This window comes from Rhinatrema bivittatum, chromosome 5 (assembly GCF_901001135.1).
Source record: "Rhinatrema bivittatum chromosome 5, aRhiBiv1.1, whole genome shotgun sequence".
Taxonomy (NCBI): Eukaryota; Metazoa; Chordata; class Amphibia; order Gymnophiona; family Rhinatrematidae; genus Rhinatrema; species Rhinatrema bivittatum.
In genome coordinates, this window is record NC_042619.1 from 62,569,399 (window position 1) to 62,588,150 (window position 18,752).

Here is an 18,752-nt window from a genome sequence, read left to right on the forward strand (position 1 = left end):
ATGCAGGTATTATATTTTTTGATTTAGTAGGCACTTACCAAAGAGCAAATAGATGAGAGCAAACCGTGCAATTTCCCATGCACATGCTAAAGCCTAATTTTCATGTGATGTCCCTTCGCTTTCATGCATATACATGCTAATTTTAGTGTATATACTGTTAACATCATCTGATTCTGGTTCAGTATGCACACTAAACTATTATTGTATAATCATGCTTTTTCAGCACATGCTAAATGACCTTAACATATGTGCTAAGCTTTATTGCAAAGGCACCCTAATGAAAGTTTATGAGGACAGTCCTCAGTTTTGTCAACACAATTCTAGGGCTGCAAAATTCATAAATTACAGAAGAGAAAAATGCATATGAATGAATGTGTGTGTGTGTGTGTGTGTATAGGATGAGGTGTAAAGTGGGTATTTTGAACAACAATAAACCATTAGCCTCTTAGAACATTGTTTCTTATTACATCTCACATCAGAAAATGCCATTTTTTTAATCTTTATTCTAATAATGGCACTAAGATATTTACATCAGAGTGACTGCCTGCACGTTTGATGGACTAGTACAGCAAAGTGCACTGGTACCCCGTGCAGATGAAAAGCCTACACATATCCAAATAATTATCATTGTGTCCACTTCAAGGTCAACATTTCTTTCACTGCCCCCAAATGTCCCTCACAGCAGCTTGCAAACTCTATCAAACATTCACACAGACCTAGAATCACACAAAAAATGTCATGGAAAAGAATATAGTTTCTTCTGAAGGGGAAGAGTGAATTAGTAGCTTAACATGGTTTAGAAATGAGTTCAGAATTGAAGGGATTGGAAAACAATTCACAAGGTACAAGGAATGAATGCAATTATTGTTCCAGTAGCATTTATAGAAATTAAAAATAATCTTAATCCTTGCAGGGAAAAGTTTTGAAATGCAGTAGATGAGTGTGAAACCAATTGAAATGTTTCAGAAAATATGAGCCTCTTCCAGGGATGAAGGGAGGGTTAGGGTTGTTACACAGAAATGGAGGATATCTTTGTCATTTTTTAGTTAACTTTCCAAGTAAAAAGAAGGTTTATGAGATCGCTGTGTGTGTGTGTGTGTGTGGAGTGGGGGAAGGGTGATCCCTACTAACTTTATTATTGCTTGTCCAGTCCATACAACATTTGAGGATATGACAGGGGGAACAGGAGAACTCTGGCAGGTGTGTGTGGTTTTTTTCTGATGCATGTGTGCATGTCCAGCCAGTGGGCTCTGTTTTGGGGTGGAACTTCTTATCTGTGTAGAAAACAATAATAGAATGAGAGTTGGCTGTACACTTTGAATAAAAATGTTTGATTTAAAAAAAAAAAAAAAAAAGTTTAATTTTTGGTGGCTCTTAATGCCAGGCCTTGCAAGCCCCCCCTCCCCGCAATAAGTCTGGCGTTCATGGTAACCAAAATAATGCCAACTGAACTGGTTGGCAAAGTAAATGCTAAATATCTCCTGTAGATTTCTTATCAACATCCCACAATCCAGACCTGTTTGTGTGAGGCAGGAGGGCCAGAACTGAGAACGACTGATGCTCTCTTCAGCTCGCCATATTCAAATACATGTGTTCCAGTGCAACTAATAATTCATTTTCAATGGCTAATGCAGGAAGCAAACATGAAGTTATAGAAGATAACATTTGGTTGAGGATATGCCTTAAAGTAGTAACTCTGGCAAAATCAAAATATGCAGCCAGTACAGCTGCCAGAGCAGAAAATAATTAAGTTTATGCCCTTTTTGCTGTGATTTGGATTCACTTTGAGGGAAGCGGTTTCTGAAAACACCTTTCATTTAGCCTTTCCTTACCCATAGGCCATTATCACGGTGTTTCTCTGCTGATCCTTATGTGAACCCACTGCAGTTATCACAGTGATACGAAAGTGGGAAAAGCTGCGGAAGAGACTTTGGGAAGGAGATTTTTAAAAATAGGGCACATGGGCTATATTAGAAAGAAAATAAATGTATCTTAGGACAAAAAGGAAAAACCATTTTAGAATAAAAACAGAAGAGGAGGAAGCAAACCAGGCAAGTTGATATTTAGAAGAATCAATCCAGCACGGTTTTAAATAGTGCAATAAAAAGTTGTTCTTTCATTGAACTACTTGATCAGAAGTGATCCTTTGTTTGAATTCTTTCCTTGCCTTCCACACGCATCCTTGAGAGCAAGGAGTTCTTGGTGCCTGCTCTGGGAATTCCTCTCTCACATGTACGAGACCAATGCTGTCCAAAGAGACCCTGCAGTCTCTGAATGGTAATTCTCTGTGAGGAGACAGCCTAGTGCAGGGAGAAAAGGCAGTACTGCCCTACTGCAGCGACAGCTCTGCATCTGCCGAGTGTGGATACAGAAAGTACAAGCTGGTTCTGATAGGGAACGGTGTAAAAATCATACTGCTGGTGGACAGCAGCCAGATTTAAAGATTCATGTTAGACAGCATGCAATTCCACGACGACTGCTCAGTTTGTCAGTAATTATGTTGAAATATTTATTCTTGTAAATCGATAAGAAACAGTATTTTGGGCTTACAAAACATCAATCGTAATTTTATATGGAAAGAAACTGCTGGCTGACAATTTGGACCTTGCATTTTTAGCATGTTATGAGCACACTGGTATTCCTTGTAGACACAACATAGGGATAAACCTTTTTTTTTTCTAACATCAGGCACTCGGCATTTACATTACAGCTGCAAAACATTAGATCTTTGGAGCAGAACACACACAGTGACAATGCAATCTCGACTTTAAACCAAAAGCGCACATACAAACACAAAAGACCTTTTCTTACAATGAGAAAAGAAGAGCTTCACTTTTTGTGAAAGATGAGAGGCTTTACCATCCCTGCCAGGATCTTGGGTAACTGTGCAGCAATGACTTCGGACATCATTTCTGGAAATTCAACGCTGAGTGAACGGGACTGCAGAAACGTGTTCAGGCAGAAGAGGTGAAGCTGCTTCACGAGCTGTTTGGGTTTTTTTTTTTTTGTGTGTGTGAAAAAAGTACAAATGTGTGAGACAGCGGAGTCAGATAATGTTAACATTTTCTTGTCATGGGCATGAATAAAATAATGTGGTTGTTGTATTCACTTAGCTAATCAGAAACCAAAGTTAACAAACAAGCTGTAGATGATACCTTTTATTGAACTGCATTTGTAATGTGCTTTTGAGGGCTGTGCTCCCTTCATCAGGTCCATGCAGAATGAGTTAGGAGGACGATGTCCATATAATTAAGAATATTATCATTTGTATTATAATGGTGGCGTGCTGGAATAAATTCAGCTGTAGGTCTCTCTCAGTTATTTCACTGCTCTGAAAACATATCACCCTTCACCTTTCTCTTATAGCTCTTTACAGCTTAGAAAACACTACCACACCACCATTAGAATAATGCTGGGGGTGGATGCTGACTCCAGGCCATAGATTTGGAAACAAACTGCAGGCAGAGTTTCAGAAATCCTAAATAATAATAAATGTCAATGGACCCCTATCTGAGCACTTCATGTGTCCCTGCTTTGCCATCTCCTGTAAAAACAAAGGTCATTTACTAAGCATTTTTCCCATAGACAGAAAATGAGAGAACACCTTTAGTAAATAGGCCCCCAAAGAAAGGCTGCAGCACCAATGCTGTGGGAATAATAACTCTTTGAACTGCAGCTGCTTAACCCCATGGAAATATGTTTGCAAACCAACCCTGATCGCCACAAAATTTCAATGCAAATTCATGAACTCATTTAAAAAAAAAATAATTTGGCATTTCCTCTATCAACCACCTTGTATTGGCAAACAATTACCGAATATATCAGCCAAGTTGCCTTTTAAACTAAGCTGGATGAAAAAGATCTGCATTTGGAAGGAAGAAGGTTACAGCTCACGCAGAAATCCATGCAAAAAAACATATGCGCTGGTATTTGCCTATTCAAACTACATGGGATGCAGCCAGCTGCTTACTCCTATTCACAATGTCAAAACCAAGTTTTGCTGAGTGTAGGATGGTAATATTTGAGAAGAATTACTTTGGAACCTGAGGTTCACCAAAACTTTTCAACAGAACAAAGCATGCATCATCAGCTTGGCAAGTTACTACTTTTGATATACCCTCAACTTAGCTGTTAAAAACAAAACAAAACACAGGTGTGCTTGAAAACTGTTTAAATTAACACTTTTATGTAAAAATATATGCTGCAGTTTGTTGTGGAAAGAAAAATCGTCTTGCAAGAAGAATTAAGTGATTAGAAATTCCCCAAAACCTCTCCCAGTTTCTTTGTATAATTTACTGCTGTGGACCTGATATTCAGCGCTACCCAGCCAGATTAGTAACTGAATATCTGGCTGGCACTTAGCGGGGCAAGTCACTTATCTGGCTAAGTAGTTAGCTGGATATCCAGTAGGCATATTGGGGTGGTGCTACTTATCCGGATAAGAAGCGATATTCAAACTTACTCAACTAAGTTAACCAGATAAGTTAGACCTGCCATAGAGCAGGTCTAACAGCTAGATAGAACTTATCATGTTACAATAGCATAATGAGTTCTATCTGACTAATTTACCAAGCCATTTTACTCTGAATATCTACCTCAAAGGGTTTATAGTCCTATTGAACTATAAATGTAAAGGTTTTATTTATTTATTTATTTGTGGTTTTTATATACCGATAATCGTTCGGAACATCTAATTGGTTTACAGCGAAACAGTAAATTCAGCAACAGGTTTTCCATATAACTTAGTGAACAACATTTCAGAAGCAGGCTATAGCTAGGTAGTCACATTGACTGTTATGGGAGTCATTACTATGTGCAACAGCATGTAAACAAGGTCATCGATAAAAGACAAAATATATACAAACATATACAACTGGCTTGGTAAACGAGGAATTAAAGTTTCTGAAAGGTATATTTACTCAGTGGTGTAGACTATCATTATAAAAGAGGTGAAAGCATATATACCGAGGCTAAGAGAGAGAGAGAGAAAGAAATAGAATAGGCAGAGAGGGGAGGGAGGGAAGGGCGAGAGGAGGTACGGTAACTAACGAAAAGAAAAAAAATAGAAAAGGGGGGGAGGGGAGGTGAAGGCAGTGGGAGAGGGAATGGCTCAAGTGAAGGCTTGCTTGAAGAGCCATGTTTTGAGGTTCTGTTTAAATTTCTTATAGCATGGTTCCTGTCGCAGAGTATGAGGCATATTATTCCATAAAGAAGGGCCAGCAGTGGAGAGGGCACGGTTAGCGGTGGACTTCAGTCTCATCAATTTGTGTGAGAGAGTGTGCAAGGTAGCTGCATGTTGTTTTCTGGTGGGTCTGACAGTGTTGTGGAAGTAGAGGTGTTCCTTGAACCATTGCATGTCATTGTTATGGAGGGATTTATGAATTAAAGTGAGAGTTTTATATTGTATCTGGGATGTTATGGGTAACCAGTGTAAATGTTTGAGTACCGGGGTGATATGGTCATTTTTGTGTACATTCATAAGGATGCGGGCAGCCGCATTTTGGAGAATTTGTAAGGGTTGGATCGTGCTTTTTGGGAGACCTAGAAGAATGGCATTGCAGTAATCAATTTTAGTCAGAATGATAGCTTGTAGTATAGTGCGAAAATCATTAAGGTGTAGTAAGGGTTTGAGTTTTTTTAACGTATATAGTTTGAAAAAGCCATCTTTTAGGGTTGTGTTTATTAATTTTTTTAGATTAAATTGATTGTCTATGATGACACCGAGGCTGCGGACGTGAGAGGAGAAGGTATTGGGGGGTGTAGGGGAATTGATTGAAGGGGGTTTGATGGTGATAAAGTTGGGAGAAATGGCTAGAAGCTCGGTTTTTGCTGTATTAAGGGCAAGGAAGTTGTCAGTGAGCAGAGAGTTGATGGCAGGGAGGGCTGCTTCCCAGGTTTTGATTGCATTAGGCAGGGTGTCAGTGATAGGGATGAGAATCTGAATGTCGTCGGCATATATGAAATGTGGAAGACCGAGTTTAGACAGGAGACGGCATAGGGGAAGGAGGTATATGTTAAATAAGGTGAAAGAAAGTGAGGCGCCTTGGGGAACGCCTTGTGCCAGGTTAAATGAATTAGATTCATTATTCCAAATTTTTACTCTGTATTGTCAATTAGTAAGGAAAGACTGGAACCAGAGGAGAGCCGATCCTGAAATGCCAATTTCATGGAGGTGATTGATTAAGATTTTGTGATTGACAGTATCAAAGGCGGAGGAAATATCAAGTAGGGCAAGGATGTAGGATTGACCATTGTCTAGGGCTTTAAGGATGTAGTCTGCCAGCGATATGAGGAGGGTTTCCGTACTATGGCGTTAATGGAAACCGTATTGAGAGGGGAAAAGGATGTGGTTCTCATTCAAGTAATCGGTAAGTTGGCAATTGATAATCTTTTCTAAGATTTTGGATAGCAATGGGAGGTTGAATATGGGGCAAAAGTTGGCAGGTTCAGTAGGATCAAGGGAGGGTTTTTTAAGGATGGGTTTTATAATGGCCTGTTTTAATTGGTTTGGGACAGAGCCGAGCGTTATGGATCTAATAGACTCAACTTCCATTTCAGTAGTGTTCATAAAGAACGGGAAGCTTGGAGGGAGTTTGGAAGCTTGGGTGTTCGTGGTGGTGGAGGAAGGGTCATCTATAATCTGAGTGGTCTGAGTGTTTGTGGGTGATAGAGGTACAGAGAAGCGCAACATAATGTTGAGGATTTTGTCGTGGAAGTAGCGAGCAAGGTTTTCATAATTGGCCTGGTCCGTCAGAGTTGTGGGCGGTGAGGGCGGGAGATTTGGTTAAGCTGGTCGCAAATTCAAAGAGGGCTCGAGCATTAAATTGGTATTGGTGAATTTTAAAAGAGCTACACATGTAAATTGGTATTGGTGTATTGGTGAATTTTAAAAGAGCTGCACATGTAAAAATGAGCACATGCGTGTACAAACATGGTAAGTTTAAAACAAACATGCGGGCATCCATACATGCGCGTGTACGCGTGCGCACATATACAGGGATTTTAATTGTGGCACGCATAATTTAAAATATGCCATTTTGATTACTGGCAGCTGATGGCCCGAGAGGGGGAAATCGCTCCCGGGACCCCACTGGACCACCAAGGACTTTTGGCAAGTTTTGGGGGCTCAGGACGGTGGGGGTTTCCAATTAATTAAATTTGAAGGGTTGGGGCGGGTTTGGGTTTTTTTTTTTTTAATGTGCCCTTTCTTCCCCCCCCCAAAAAAAATGATAAGAAAACCACATGAAATATTGTGGGTTTTCCTTTCGTTTCATCAGCCCCCCGAAATGCAACAAAATAGGAAATATCATCTTTATTCCCTATTTCATTGCAAACGAATGCACATCCCTATTGCTGCCCTTAAGAGAAACATGGGGGTAACCTGCATGATGTGGCAGATACTACTATAAGAAACCCTACCTAGAAACCCCCCCCCCCCTTACCTTTGTTGAAGAAGTTACGCACGCCGGCCAATGGCCAGCCCGCGATCCCGGGCACAGTGGCAAATGGCCTCTGTGCCTGGAGGCTCAGGCCATGCCCCGCCCCCCCCCGACTGCTCCGGACCGCCCACGCCCTGCCCCTTTTTGCAAGCCCCGGGACATACGCACGTCCCAGGGCTTGCACGCGCCACCTAGCCTATGCAAGATAGGCTCGGCGCATGCAGGGGCAGGCAGGGGCAGCTTTTCGGGGGTTATACGCGTATCCCTTTGAAAATCTGCCCCACAGTGTTTATCCCATGCCCCTTTGAATTCTTTGACTGTTTTCATTTTCACAATCTCCTCCAGAAAGCATTCCAGGCATCCACCACTCTTTCCATGAAGTAATATTTCCTGACGTTGGTTCCGACTCATCCCCCCCTGGAGTTTCATTTCATGACCCCTAGTTCTACTGATTTCTTTCCAAATAAAAAGTTTCAAAGGTCATGCATCATTAAAACTTTCCAGGTATCTGAAGGTCTGTATCCTATCTGCCCTGCACCTCCTCTCTTCCAGGGTTTTGATACTGTATTTAAATCCTTCAGCCTCTCCTCGTAAGTCCCGGCCTCTTCTACTAAACCTCTTCAGATGCTGCAAAACGCTGCAGCCAGGATCCTCACAAACTCTCGCCGTATGGACCACATCACACCGATTCTAAAAATACTTCACTGGCTACACAACCGCTACAGAATTCTCTTCAAGACACTGACCATTATTCACAAAACCATATTTCAGCAATTCTCTCTCCAACTCACCATTCCCCTCAAACCACACTCCTCAGCAAGACCAACCAGATCTGCATACAGAGACTCCCTCCAGGTTCCCCCGAACAAATCCGCTATACATAACGCCATTGAAAAACGAGCTCTATCAACTGCTGGTCCGCATCACTGGAATTCTCTCCCGCCAGATCTCCGCCAAGAACATTGTCATATCACATTCAGAAAAAAATTAAAAACATGGCTGTTCGCCCAAGCATTCCCTTGAAGAAACCTTATGGTAACCCCCATGGACCAACACTCCTCTGTTGCGTCCTCTTCCCGCCTCACTAAGGAACTGTTTTCTGCTAACCGCGCTCTTATATAACATATCTAATCGACTCCTCTGTGTAAATTGTATATAATTTTACCATGTAAGCAACTGCTCTCTGCTTACATGCATGGGTCTCCAGTTAGAAATTGTTAATCTATCCCTTTTTTTCTATCAGCCCTGTTCTACATTCCCTGTTGTAATGTAACTTTTCGCTTTCAGTGTTAACTGGTTTACCCCCTAGTTTATTGTAAACTGGTACGATAAGACTTGGTCTTGAGCATCAGTATATTAAAATAATTTAAGTAAATAAATAAATAAAATAAATAAGTCTTTGGATACTGACCTCACACCATTTTGGTTGCCCTTCTTTACACTGCCTCCATCTTACCTCCCATCGTTTTTGAGATATGGTCTCCAGAACTGAACACATTTTATTCACAAGCCTCCTATGCAGGATCGTATCAAAAGCTTTGCTGAAATCCAAATAGATCACATTGAGCGCTTTTCCTTAATCCAATTCTGTAGTCACTCAATCAACAAAATCAATCAGATTTGTCTGACAGACCTTCCCCTGGTGAATCCTTTCTGCATCGGGTCCAGCAGCCCACCCGATTGTAGATAATTCACTATCTTTTCCTTCACCAGCATCTTTATTCATTTTCCCACCACTGAGGTGAGGCTAACCAGCCTGCAGTTTCCAGCCTCCTCTCTGCTATCACTTTTATAAAGCGGGACCACCACCGCTTTTCTCCAATCCTGTGTCACTACTCCCATTTCCAGGGATCTATTCAACAGGTACTTCACTGGACCTGCCAGCACATCTCTGAGCTCCTTCAATATCCTGGGATGTACCTCATCCGGCCCCATGGCCTTGTCCACTTTCAGTTTGCCTAACTCTTCCCATACATTCTGTTCTGTAAATGGAGTTTCATCTATCCCATTCCTATTTATAGTTTTGTCAACCAACAACAGTCCTTCTCCAGGGTCTTCTTTTGTGAACACCAAACTGAAGTATTAGTTTAATATTTCTGCCATTTATTGTTTCTCTCCACATATTGCTCCTCATCACCTTTCAATTTCACTATACCACTTTTGGCCTCCCTTCTTTGATATATCTGAAAAATGTTTTGTCTCCTCGCTTTATCACTTTGGCCATCCTGCTTGACCTTTTGCTTTCCTTATTTCTTTCTTCATCTCCCTCAGTTTTAACAGATATTCTTCCCTGTGTTCCCTTTTTTGGGATCCTTTATACTTCTTGAATGCTGTTCTTTTTGTCTTTAATTTTTTAACCTTTTCCTTTTGAACCAGATTGATTTCTTTTTTCCTCTTACTCTTCTTTACTTTACTAGCATATTGATTTGTTGTCTTTGTAATAGCTCCTTTTAATTTGGCCCACTGTTGTTCCACCTCAGCCATTTTCTCCCAGTCTTCAAGTTCTTCCTCCAGGAACGTCCCGATTTGGATAGTCTGTATTTGTGAAATTCAGAACTTGAGTCTTTGTATGACTTCTCTGTATCTTATTTGGAATATCAAACCATACCATCTGATGATCACTGGTGCTCAGGTAAGCTCCTACCTGAACATTAAAGACATTATCACAATTAGTGACCAATTACCAACAATGTCAGACTACTGTGTGATATATTCTATTCCAATAGCATCTTTGCTCTAGTCATTTTCATTTATTGCCTTGCCTGCATGTATTTTATTTGTACAGTTCATTAAGTATCATTTGCCTTTTAAGATTGATGAACTCCATGCTGAAATTCAGACTAACATCAGAAACATTGTCTTCTCTGACAGTGAACATGCCATTAATTCCTGGCTCAATATCACAAACTCAATTGCAGATAATTTAAATCCCATCGTAACAAAAACCTTAAAGTACCCCAAAAGACACAACCCCTGGAATAATACCAAAATTAGGACCGCTAAATGCAAGCTAAGAAAAAAAAAAGAAAATTTGGCAAAAAAAAAAAAAGATCTGCAAGTTCCCTTGGGGCCTATAGATCCTATATAACTCATTATAAAAGATTAATCAATAACACAAAGAAAGAATATTACACCACTAAGATACAAAATTTTAGTCACAATCCCAGAACTTTATTTTTTATTGTCCAGAACCTCACAAGAAATACTATGGACGAAATCTCTCCACTCCCAGAAACAAGATGCAATGAGACTGTGCATTTTTTTTAAAGAAAAATTTCTAAATTTGACCACATGATGTAGTATCAATAACTAGTCCATCAATATGAACTCTAGAGAAATAACTAAATGGACCAACTTTGAAGAAACATCCTTGGTTGAGACAGAAACTCTTATAAAAATAAAAATGAACCCCACAACTCAACCATTGGATAGTATTCCCATTCCCACTTTGAAATTAATTGCCCACACAATTTCCATCCCCATTGCAGCTATAATTAATCTGTCACTAACTGAAGGTCATTTTCCTGAAGCACTTAAAATTGCAGTAATCAAACCAATCCTCAAAAAAGCATAATCTTGATCCTCTAATACTTAACAAGTATAGGCCTATTTCTAATTTATCCTTCATATCCAAACTACTAAAAAAGGTAGTCCAAAAGCAACTGATCGAACATCTAGATAATAATATTTTATACCCCTCTCATTTTGGATTCAGAAAGCATTTCAACACTGAAACCCTATTACTTGCATTAGCCGATACTGTCCTGAGGGGTTTTGACAATGGACAAAGCTATTTACTGGTTCTACTTGATCTATCCGCAGCATTCGACACCGTAAATCCACTATCCTGCTTGACAGACTGTAGTAGATCTGATGCCAGATGGGCGGAGACATCAGATAGGAGTTAGCAATCTGTTATGGATCTGCTAGGGAGTTAGCAATCTCTTCTGCTATGACTCCTGAGAGGGGAGGAGTTAGCATTCTTGTTATGTGCGAGCTCCTCTGGAGGGAGGAGCTAGCACTCTGTTATGGTTAAACTCCTATGAAGAGGAGGAGTTAGCAATCTTGTTAGGAAAGCTCCGTGTTAGAGCTAGGAGTAGCAATCTGTTGTATACTAGCTCCAGAAGGAGGTGGAGTTAGCGAGCTGTTATGAATCTGTTGCTGAAGACTCCTGGTAGGAAAGGAGTAGCCATCTGTTACCAGCGGAGTGCTTGAAGAGGACACTCAGCTGTAGAGGAATGTAGATAGGTGACTCCTTGGGCCGATGGCAGATGACTGCGCCTGCAGGAGGATATCCTGAGAGGGACCACCGGCTAGGCTTGAGTATGGAGACAAACACAGAATTCTTTTATTAGACAGGTAGTAGAACCACCAGAGGTGGCAGTAGTGAGCTGCTACGCCCGGCAGGGCTGAAGTCCCTAAGGTACTGGAACCACAATCCCAGGGTGGCTGAGCTGTAGAGAAACTATAGGTAGTGAGTAGACAGGTATACTGTGTTCATAACCAGAACTGGATGACAGATCTCACATAAGGTCTTTTGAGGGCTCAGTAGCTGGAAAGGGTTAGGCCCTCGAGGAGCGAGTACCTGGTTCCAGGTAAAGCTCTGAGAGAGCGATGGTAACTCACAATTGTCTGTATCTGTGATAGCTTCTAGGCAGTAGAGAATCTTCAGAGTGTTCAGGAACATGGGCCCTCGAGGAGCGAGTACCGGTTTCTATCGGCAATCTGAAATAGAGAAAAGAGAGAGAGGCCCCCGAGGAGTGGGTACCCCTGGTAAGTCCGAGGAGGCAGAGTAGCTTAGGTAACGAAACCCTTTGCTAACTCAATCCGTTAGCAATTTCTGAGACCTTTTATATTGGAAGCGGATGACGTCAGTTCAGGGGAACGCCCCCGAGGTTTGCGCCCTTGCTGGTACATCATTTGGAGCGAGCGCGCGCCCCATGTCTTCAGGAAAATGGCGGATCCACAGCGTCATGCTGCTCCGGGGACGCCGGAGGAAGACGGCAAGAAGACGCCGCGGCAGCAAACTGTCCATCAGGCCCGGAGGGAGTCGCCACAGTGGTAAGGAGGGCAGAGTGAGGGCGTCGAGCAGCTACGGATGCAAAACAGACTAGCCGAAGTTGAGCTATCAAATTCAACATTACATTGTTTCTCCTCCTATCTTTCTAACTGCTTCTTCCAGGTCAAAAATCAATAATTCTACCTCTGGAAAAAATAAACCTCAGCACTGGAGCACCACAAGGCTCCTCTCTATCCGCTGCTTTATTTAACATATACATGCTTCCTCTCTGTCATTTACTTGCCAGTCTCGGTTTCACTCACCACATCTATGCTGACGACATACAGATCCTAATCCCAATTCAAAATTCACTAGAATCTAATTTCAAAATGACAGCTATGTATTTATCAATCATCAAACAATTATTAACACATATGAAACTCATTCTCAATATCAATAAAACTGAAGTTATAATTTTAGACAAAATACTACTTCCTGCCAGTCTGCCTCTGCTAAAATTAGAAGATCAGTCAGCTGAAATAAACCTTGTAATCCATAACCATGACTTAGGGGTAATCATTGACAGTGAATTCAATCTCAAAACACACATTTCTATTAAACTCAAAGAAGGATAAAATAAACTTTTAACTCTCAGGTGATTAAAACCACTTCTAAACCACTCTGATTTTAGAATGGTACTACAACTCTTGATATTTACAAATACAGATTACTGAAATTGTCTCCTACTTGGCCTTCCATTATCCTCAATTCGACCACTACAAATTTTACAAAACACAGCTGCCAGAATTCTAACAGGCACAAAGAAATGCGATCATATAACACCAACATTAATATCCTTACATTGGCTACCTATAAAGAACTGGATCGACTACAAAATCTTATGCATATTGCATAAAATTATCTACGGGGAGCAAACGGACTGGCTAAATGCTGCCATTCACCTCCATGCTCCACAACGCAATCCATACACAAACTAATATATGATAAAGAAGCAGACTGGCTAAACACAGCCTTACGAGTACATGTTCCACAAAGAAACCTCCGCTCAGCAAACAAAGCACTACTAACAATCCCTTCAGTAAAGTCAGCAAAATTAACCCAAGTGAGAGAAAGGGCTTTATCGCTGGCTGGGCCCATACTATGGAACACGATGCCCCCCGAACTCAGATTTCAGAATAATCTCAAAACTTTTAAGAAAAATCTAAAAACATGGCTCTTTAAAAAAGCCTTCACTAAAGAGTGTGGAGGGTAGAGAATGAAAGTACAGGGTAATGCAGATGAGAATGAATTTATTCAATCCTACATTTAAGAAGTAATATTTCAAAGTGATAGTAACTCAATAATATACCTGGACTTGACCAACATTACTCAAATAATGATTTTATTTATGAAATTGTAACCGAACTTTATTGGCACCTGTTAGAATGTACGATATCCTACATTTACTTACCTTAGTCTATGTGCCTATTTGTAAACCGTTGCGATGGTATATAACTTAGCGACGGTATAGCAAAGTTTTTAAATAAATAAATAAACAAATAAATAAATAAATATGGCCCGTGAATAAAGTTTTATCAACCATTCCTTCAGTCCAATCAGCCCACCTTTGTCGGGTCGAGATCGAGCCCTCTCACTTGCAGGCCCTAAAATATGGAACTCTCTTCCAGTGGAACTGCGGCTTCAGTCAGATTTAAAGTCCTCCACAAAAGAATTAAAGACATGGCTATTCAAGAAGGCTTATCAGGATCCAGCATAACATCTAATAAGAACTATGAAACAGTAACCTGCCTTTTCAAGTGCATTCTTTTTAATGATGTTTTATTGTATTTGATTTTATCTTTTATTTTATGTACTACTAACATAATTACCTTTGGATTTTATTAAATGTTTGTCTTAATTTATTTATATTTACTAATAATTTATTCTTTTATAAATTTGATGTTTTACTTGATATTATTTTAATTATGTGAACCGTTGTGATGGCCCTGCAAACGATGGTATATAAAACCAATCAATCAATCAATAAATAAATAAACAATGTTAGCAATATTGTGAATGTTTTTATGTACCCTTCCCCGAACTTTGGAGGGAGCAAGCTACAAATCATTTTAAATAAATAAATATGTAGCCAGGTAAGTCACCACGGCACTACTTAGCCGGACTTTTGTTGCACTTAGCCAGGTAAGTCAAAACGTATCCGGCTATATTTAAAATACATGCCATATATTTTTTGACACACAAACATGTTGTTGGGTAGATTTACGTATATTTTATATAGTGTGCATTCATTTGCACACACAATATAAAATATGTGTGCGCCCATATAGCTGTGTATGTGGGCCTGCTCGTGCATGTTTTAAAGTTATCCTCTTACAGTACACATTTTTTTAAATCATTAATACCAGTACAACCTCCCACCCCCCAATTTTAAACAACTGTAGCCCTGCATCAACACTAATAGAAATCTTACAACTGCTGTATAACTGTATGTATGACATGTGTCCTACAGTGTTAGATGTAGTCTACATATAAAATAGAAGGATGACATAGCTTACACTTCTTGGCTGATAGGCTGATGAATAATGATAATTTAACTAGTCAGTCTCACAAATTGGATTTCCAATTCCTCAGAAGAAATATTTTGGAAATTCCTGTAAATTGTTTGTGAATGAGCAAACAGAATACTTACACTGGAACAGAGTACTGCCTCGGTAGTAAATGTATTGCTATAGACATAAAAAATGGGGCATGAGAATAAAGAAGGTCCCCTCTACTGTTACGTTGCTTGACTTGCAACATTTCATTTTTTCATCCATTCAAAAGTCAGAACCCTGCTTTAGAACTGCGACTCTCGTTTCAGCTTCCAATGCTGTGCACTGGCCTTGGCGCATCCAAACTTGGTCCTGCCACTGAGCATAGGGGGTGCTAGATGCTGATATTGGTGTGTCCAAACCTGTCCTCCACTGCTGAGCATGCAGCAAGTGCTGGGTGCTGACGTCAGCCCTCCAAGCCCTGTCTCTTAAAACATGTGCTTCTCAGCCTGCTTAAGAACATAGGGGCGGATTTTCAGAGCCCTGCTCGCCTAAATCCGCCCAAAACCGGGTGGATTTAGGCGAGCAGGGCCCTGTGCGCCGGTGAGCCTATTTTACATAGGCCTACCGGCGCGCGCAGAGCCCCGGGACTCAAGTAAGTCCCGGGGTTCTCCGAGGGGGGCGTGTCGGGGGCGGGCCCGGGCGTCGCGGCGTTTCGGGGGCGTGTCGGCAGCGTTTGGGGGCGGGTATGGGGGCATGGCTACGGCCCGAGGCGGTCCGGGGGCGTGGCCGCGCCCTCCGTACCCGCCCCCAGGTCGCGGCCCGGCGCGCAAGAGGCCTGCTGGCGCGCGGGGATTTACTTCTCCCTCCGGGAGGCGTAAATCCCCGAAGAAAGGTAAGGGGGGGTGTAGACAGGGCCGGGCGGGTGGGTTAGATAGAGGAAAGGAGGGGAAGATGAGGGGAGGGCCTTGGAGGGAACGGGGGTAGGCAGCGCGGCTCGGCGCGCGCCGGCTATACAGAATTCATAGCCTTGCGCGCGCCGATCCAGGATTTTAGTGGATACGCGCGGCTCCGCGCGTATCTACTAAAATCCAGCGTACTTTTGCTGGCGCCTGATGCGCCAGCAAAAGTACGCCTATTCGCGTTTTTTGAAAATCTACCCCATAGGGAGCATAAAAGTAAGCTGACCATGAAAGACTGAGAGTCAAATTAAAATCAAGCTGGCAGGAAAACGCTTGCTTCAGCTTGGCAGATGTTCTAAAAAGATGACGTTTTCTTGACTGCTTTCTCTCTCTATCTCTTGTGAAAATGCCAGCATCTGTCTAAACCTGTGTCTCTCTCCTGTGAAATTTCTAGCAGTTATCCAAGCCACTCTGTTCTGTGACAGAACTTGCCTAAAACTGTGTCCCCCTTGTCTTCCGTGAATATAGTGCATTAGAGGTGGATTTTAAAAGCCTGACGGTTGCATTAATCAGGAGATGCGCAAAGAAGTTGGGCTTGGGCATGCCGAAAAGATTTGAAAAGCCGCCGAGTTACACGCGCGTCTCCTGCAGCATGCACACCTCAAAAGTTTCAAGAAAGGAGTAGGGAATGGGTGTTTCGGGATATGAAGCTAAGATGTGCGTATCAATACTGACGCGACTCGGTGCATTCCAAGGTCCCCTGCCATGCAACTTTACTTCTGCTATGGATGACGGGTAAGTTAAAAAAGAAAGAAAACTAGGCAGATCTGGGTAGGGATGTGCATCGGGTGCCCGATCGTTTGCGCTTTTGGGTTTGTGTGGCCACGGAAAAATCTTGTTTTCCTGAGGATCAGCATTTTTTTTTTTTTTAGTAAAAAATTGTTTTTCGGTTTAGTGCGCGAGTAACAAAAAATAACAAATAAACGTTTTTTTGTTAGTGCGCGCTAACGGGAGTTAGCGCGCACTAAGCCAAAAAACGATTTTTCACGAAAATTCGGGGGAAAAGTGTTCGTTTCACGATTTAACCGATATATAATGAATTAAGAAATATCGTACAATATTTCAATTCATTATAAAAATGATTCACATCCCTAGATCTGGGAGGTTTTAAGGGTTGGAGATAACTGGGGGGAGTAGAGGACCTATCTTTTAACTGAGTGAACTGGGGACAAACTGGTAAAACTGGGAATGGCATCAGCTCATGCCCCTTTTAAAATTCCCCTATTTATGTGGTAGAAATGGGATTTGCACGCACATGCGCTTGCCCACTTGAAATTTGGCGCACTTGTGTGTATGGCCATGCTATTTTATAACATGGGTGCATATGTGCGTGTATGTTATAAATTGGCCATGTTCCATGATGCGGGCTGACATATGCACACAAATGTGTGCATGCACGCCAGTCTGAAAGTTACCATCCCTGTGAATAGGGATATCTCCAATATTTATTGTTGCTATAGAACAGCGGTTCTCAACCGGTGTGTTGCCAAGGACACGCAGGTATGTCACCACATTTCCCGGTCCCCCGCTGACCCAGCTGCTCCCCCTATCCAAGCGAAATAGGTCCTCCACCCGGGTTTAAAATGCTGATAGCCCAGGTGGAACGTGGCAGGAGAGCTGGAGTCAGCGGCACTGGCATGTTCTCTTCTTCCCTCGCCCCTGAAGAGGAAGTGGTGAGCAGCAGGTGCATGATGGGAAGAAGAGACCATGCTAGTGCGGGCAGCATCAGTCCAAAAAAAAGGAGAGATGCGGCCTGAAGGATGAGCAGTGCAGCTCGGACTAAAATGAGGAACAATGTCAATCCTCGCGGCCGATGGGACTCCTTTCTCCATGAGGGCTGAAAATGAAGGAGGTTGCAGCTGCCTTTAGGGTTGGGAGGAGGCTGCTGCTGCCACTAGTTCGGGGGGGGGGGGGGGAAGAGTGAGTGAATGAGCAAGCATGTGTGTGTGTGTTTGTGTGTGAGTGAGATAGCATGTATGTGAATGACTGAGAGCCTGTATATGTGAAAGAGAGTATGTGTGTGATTGAGAGCTGGTTTAGGTGAGGGAGCATGTGAGTATGTGATTGCGAGCTTGTGTGAAAGTGAGAGAAAGAGAAACCGCATGTGTCTGTGTGTGATTGAAGCTGGTTTAGGTGAGAGAACATGTGAGTTTGTGATTGACAGCCTGTGTGTAAATGAAAGAAAGAGAGAGCTTGTGTGTCTGTGTGTGACTGAGAGCTGGTTTAGGTGAGGGAGCATGTGAGTATGTGATTGAGAGCCTTTGTGTAAATGAGAGAAAGAGAGAGCAAGTTTGTAAGCATGTGAATGAGAGTCTGTGTGTGAGAGAAAAGGACAACATGTATGTGTGTGATTGAAAGCCTGTATGTGTAAGCCTGAAAAGATAGCATGTGTGTAAATGTGTAATTAAGAGCCTGTATAAGTGAGAGAGAAAAAAGCATGTGTATATGTGAGTGATTGAGAGCCAGTGTGAGAGAGAGAGAGAGGAGAACGTTCCAAGCAAACCACCCCTCCTCCTGCTAATTCAAAACAATCTCAGGGCACCTGGATTTGAAACGTTCCCAAGTATGCAGAGCAAAACATTTTTGTATCCTTATTATTTTTCATTACTGGGCGTTTGTCTGCTATTTTGAAATATTTTATTGATATCTAGAAATGTTTTATATGAGTTTTAATTATTGAATATTCCATTCATCTACTGTTTTGAAATAATCTGTTCTTTTTGTTAGTATGGTTTTATATTTTTGTTAGCTACTGATTTTATATTTCTTGATTTGTTTTATAAGGATGGGTGATGTTTCT

At 41.7% G+C, this 18,752-nt stretch overlaps 1 protein-coding gene across 2 annotated transcripts in view; it reads right to left on the reverse strand.

Moving 5' to 3' along the window:
- Positions 1-491: 491 nt before the first annotated feature.
- Positions 492-18,752, reverse strand: part of PGR (progesterone receptor) — a 180,216-nt gene continuing 161,955 nt past the window's right edge. The window contains exon 7 of one of the 2 annotated variants that reach the window (XM_029602397.1): positions 492-2,985. In XM_029602397.1, coding sequence (XP_029458257.1) covers positions 2,830-2,985 — 156 coding nt within the window. In that variant the 3' untranslated portion in view covers positions 492-2,829. The remainder of the gene's footprint in view (positions 2,986-18,752) is intronic. The other variant, XM_029602396.1, reaches the window with a different exon arrangement.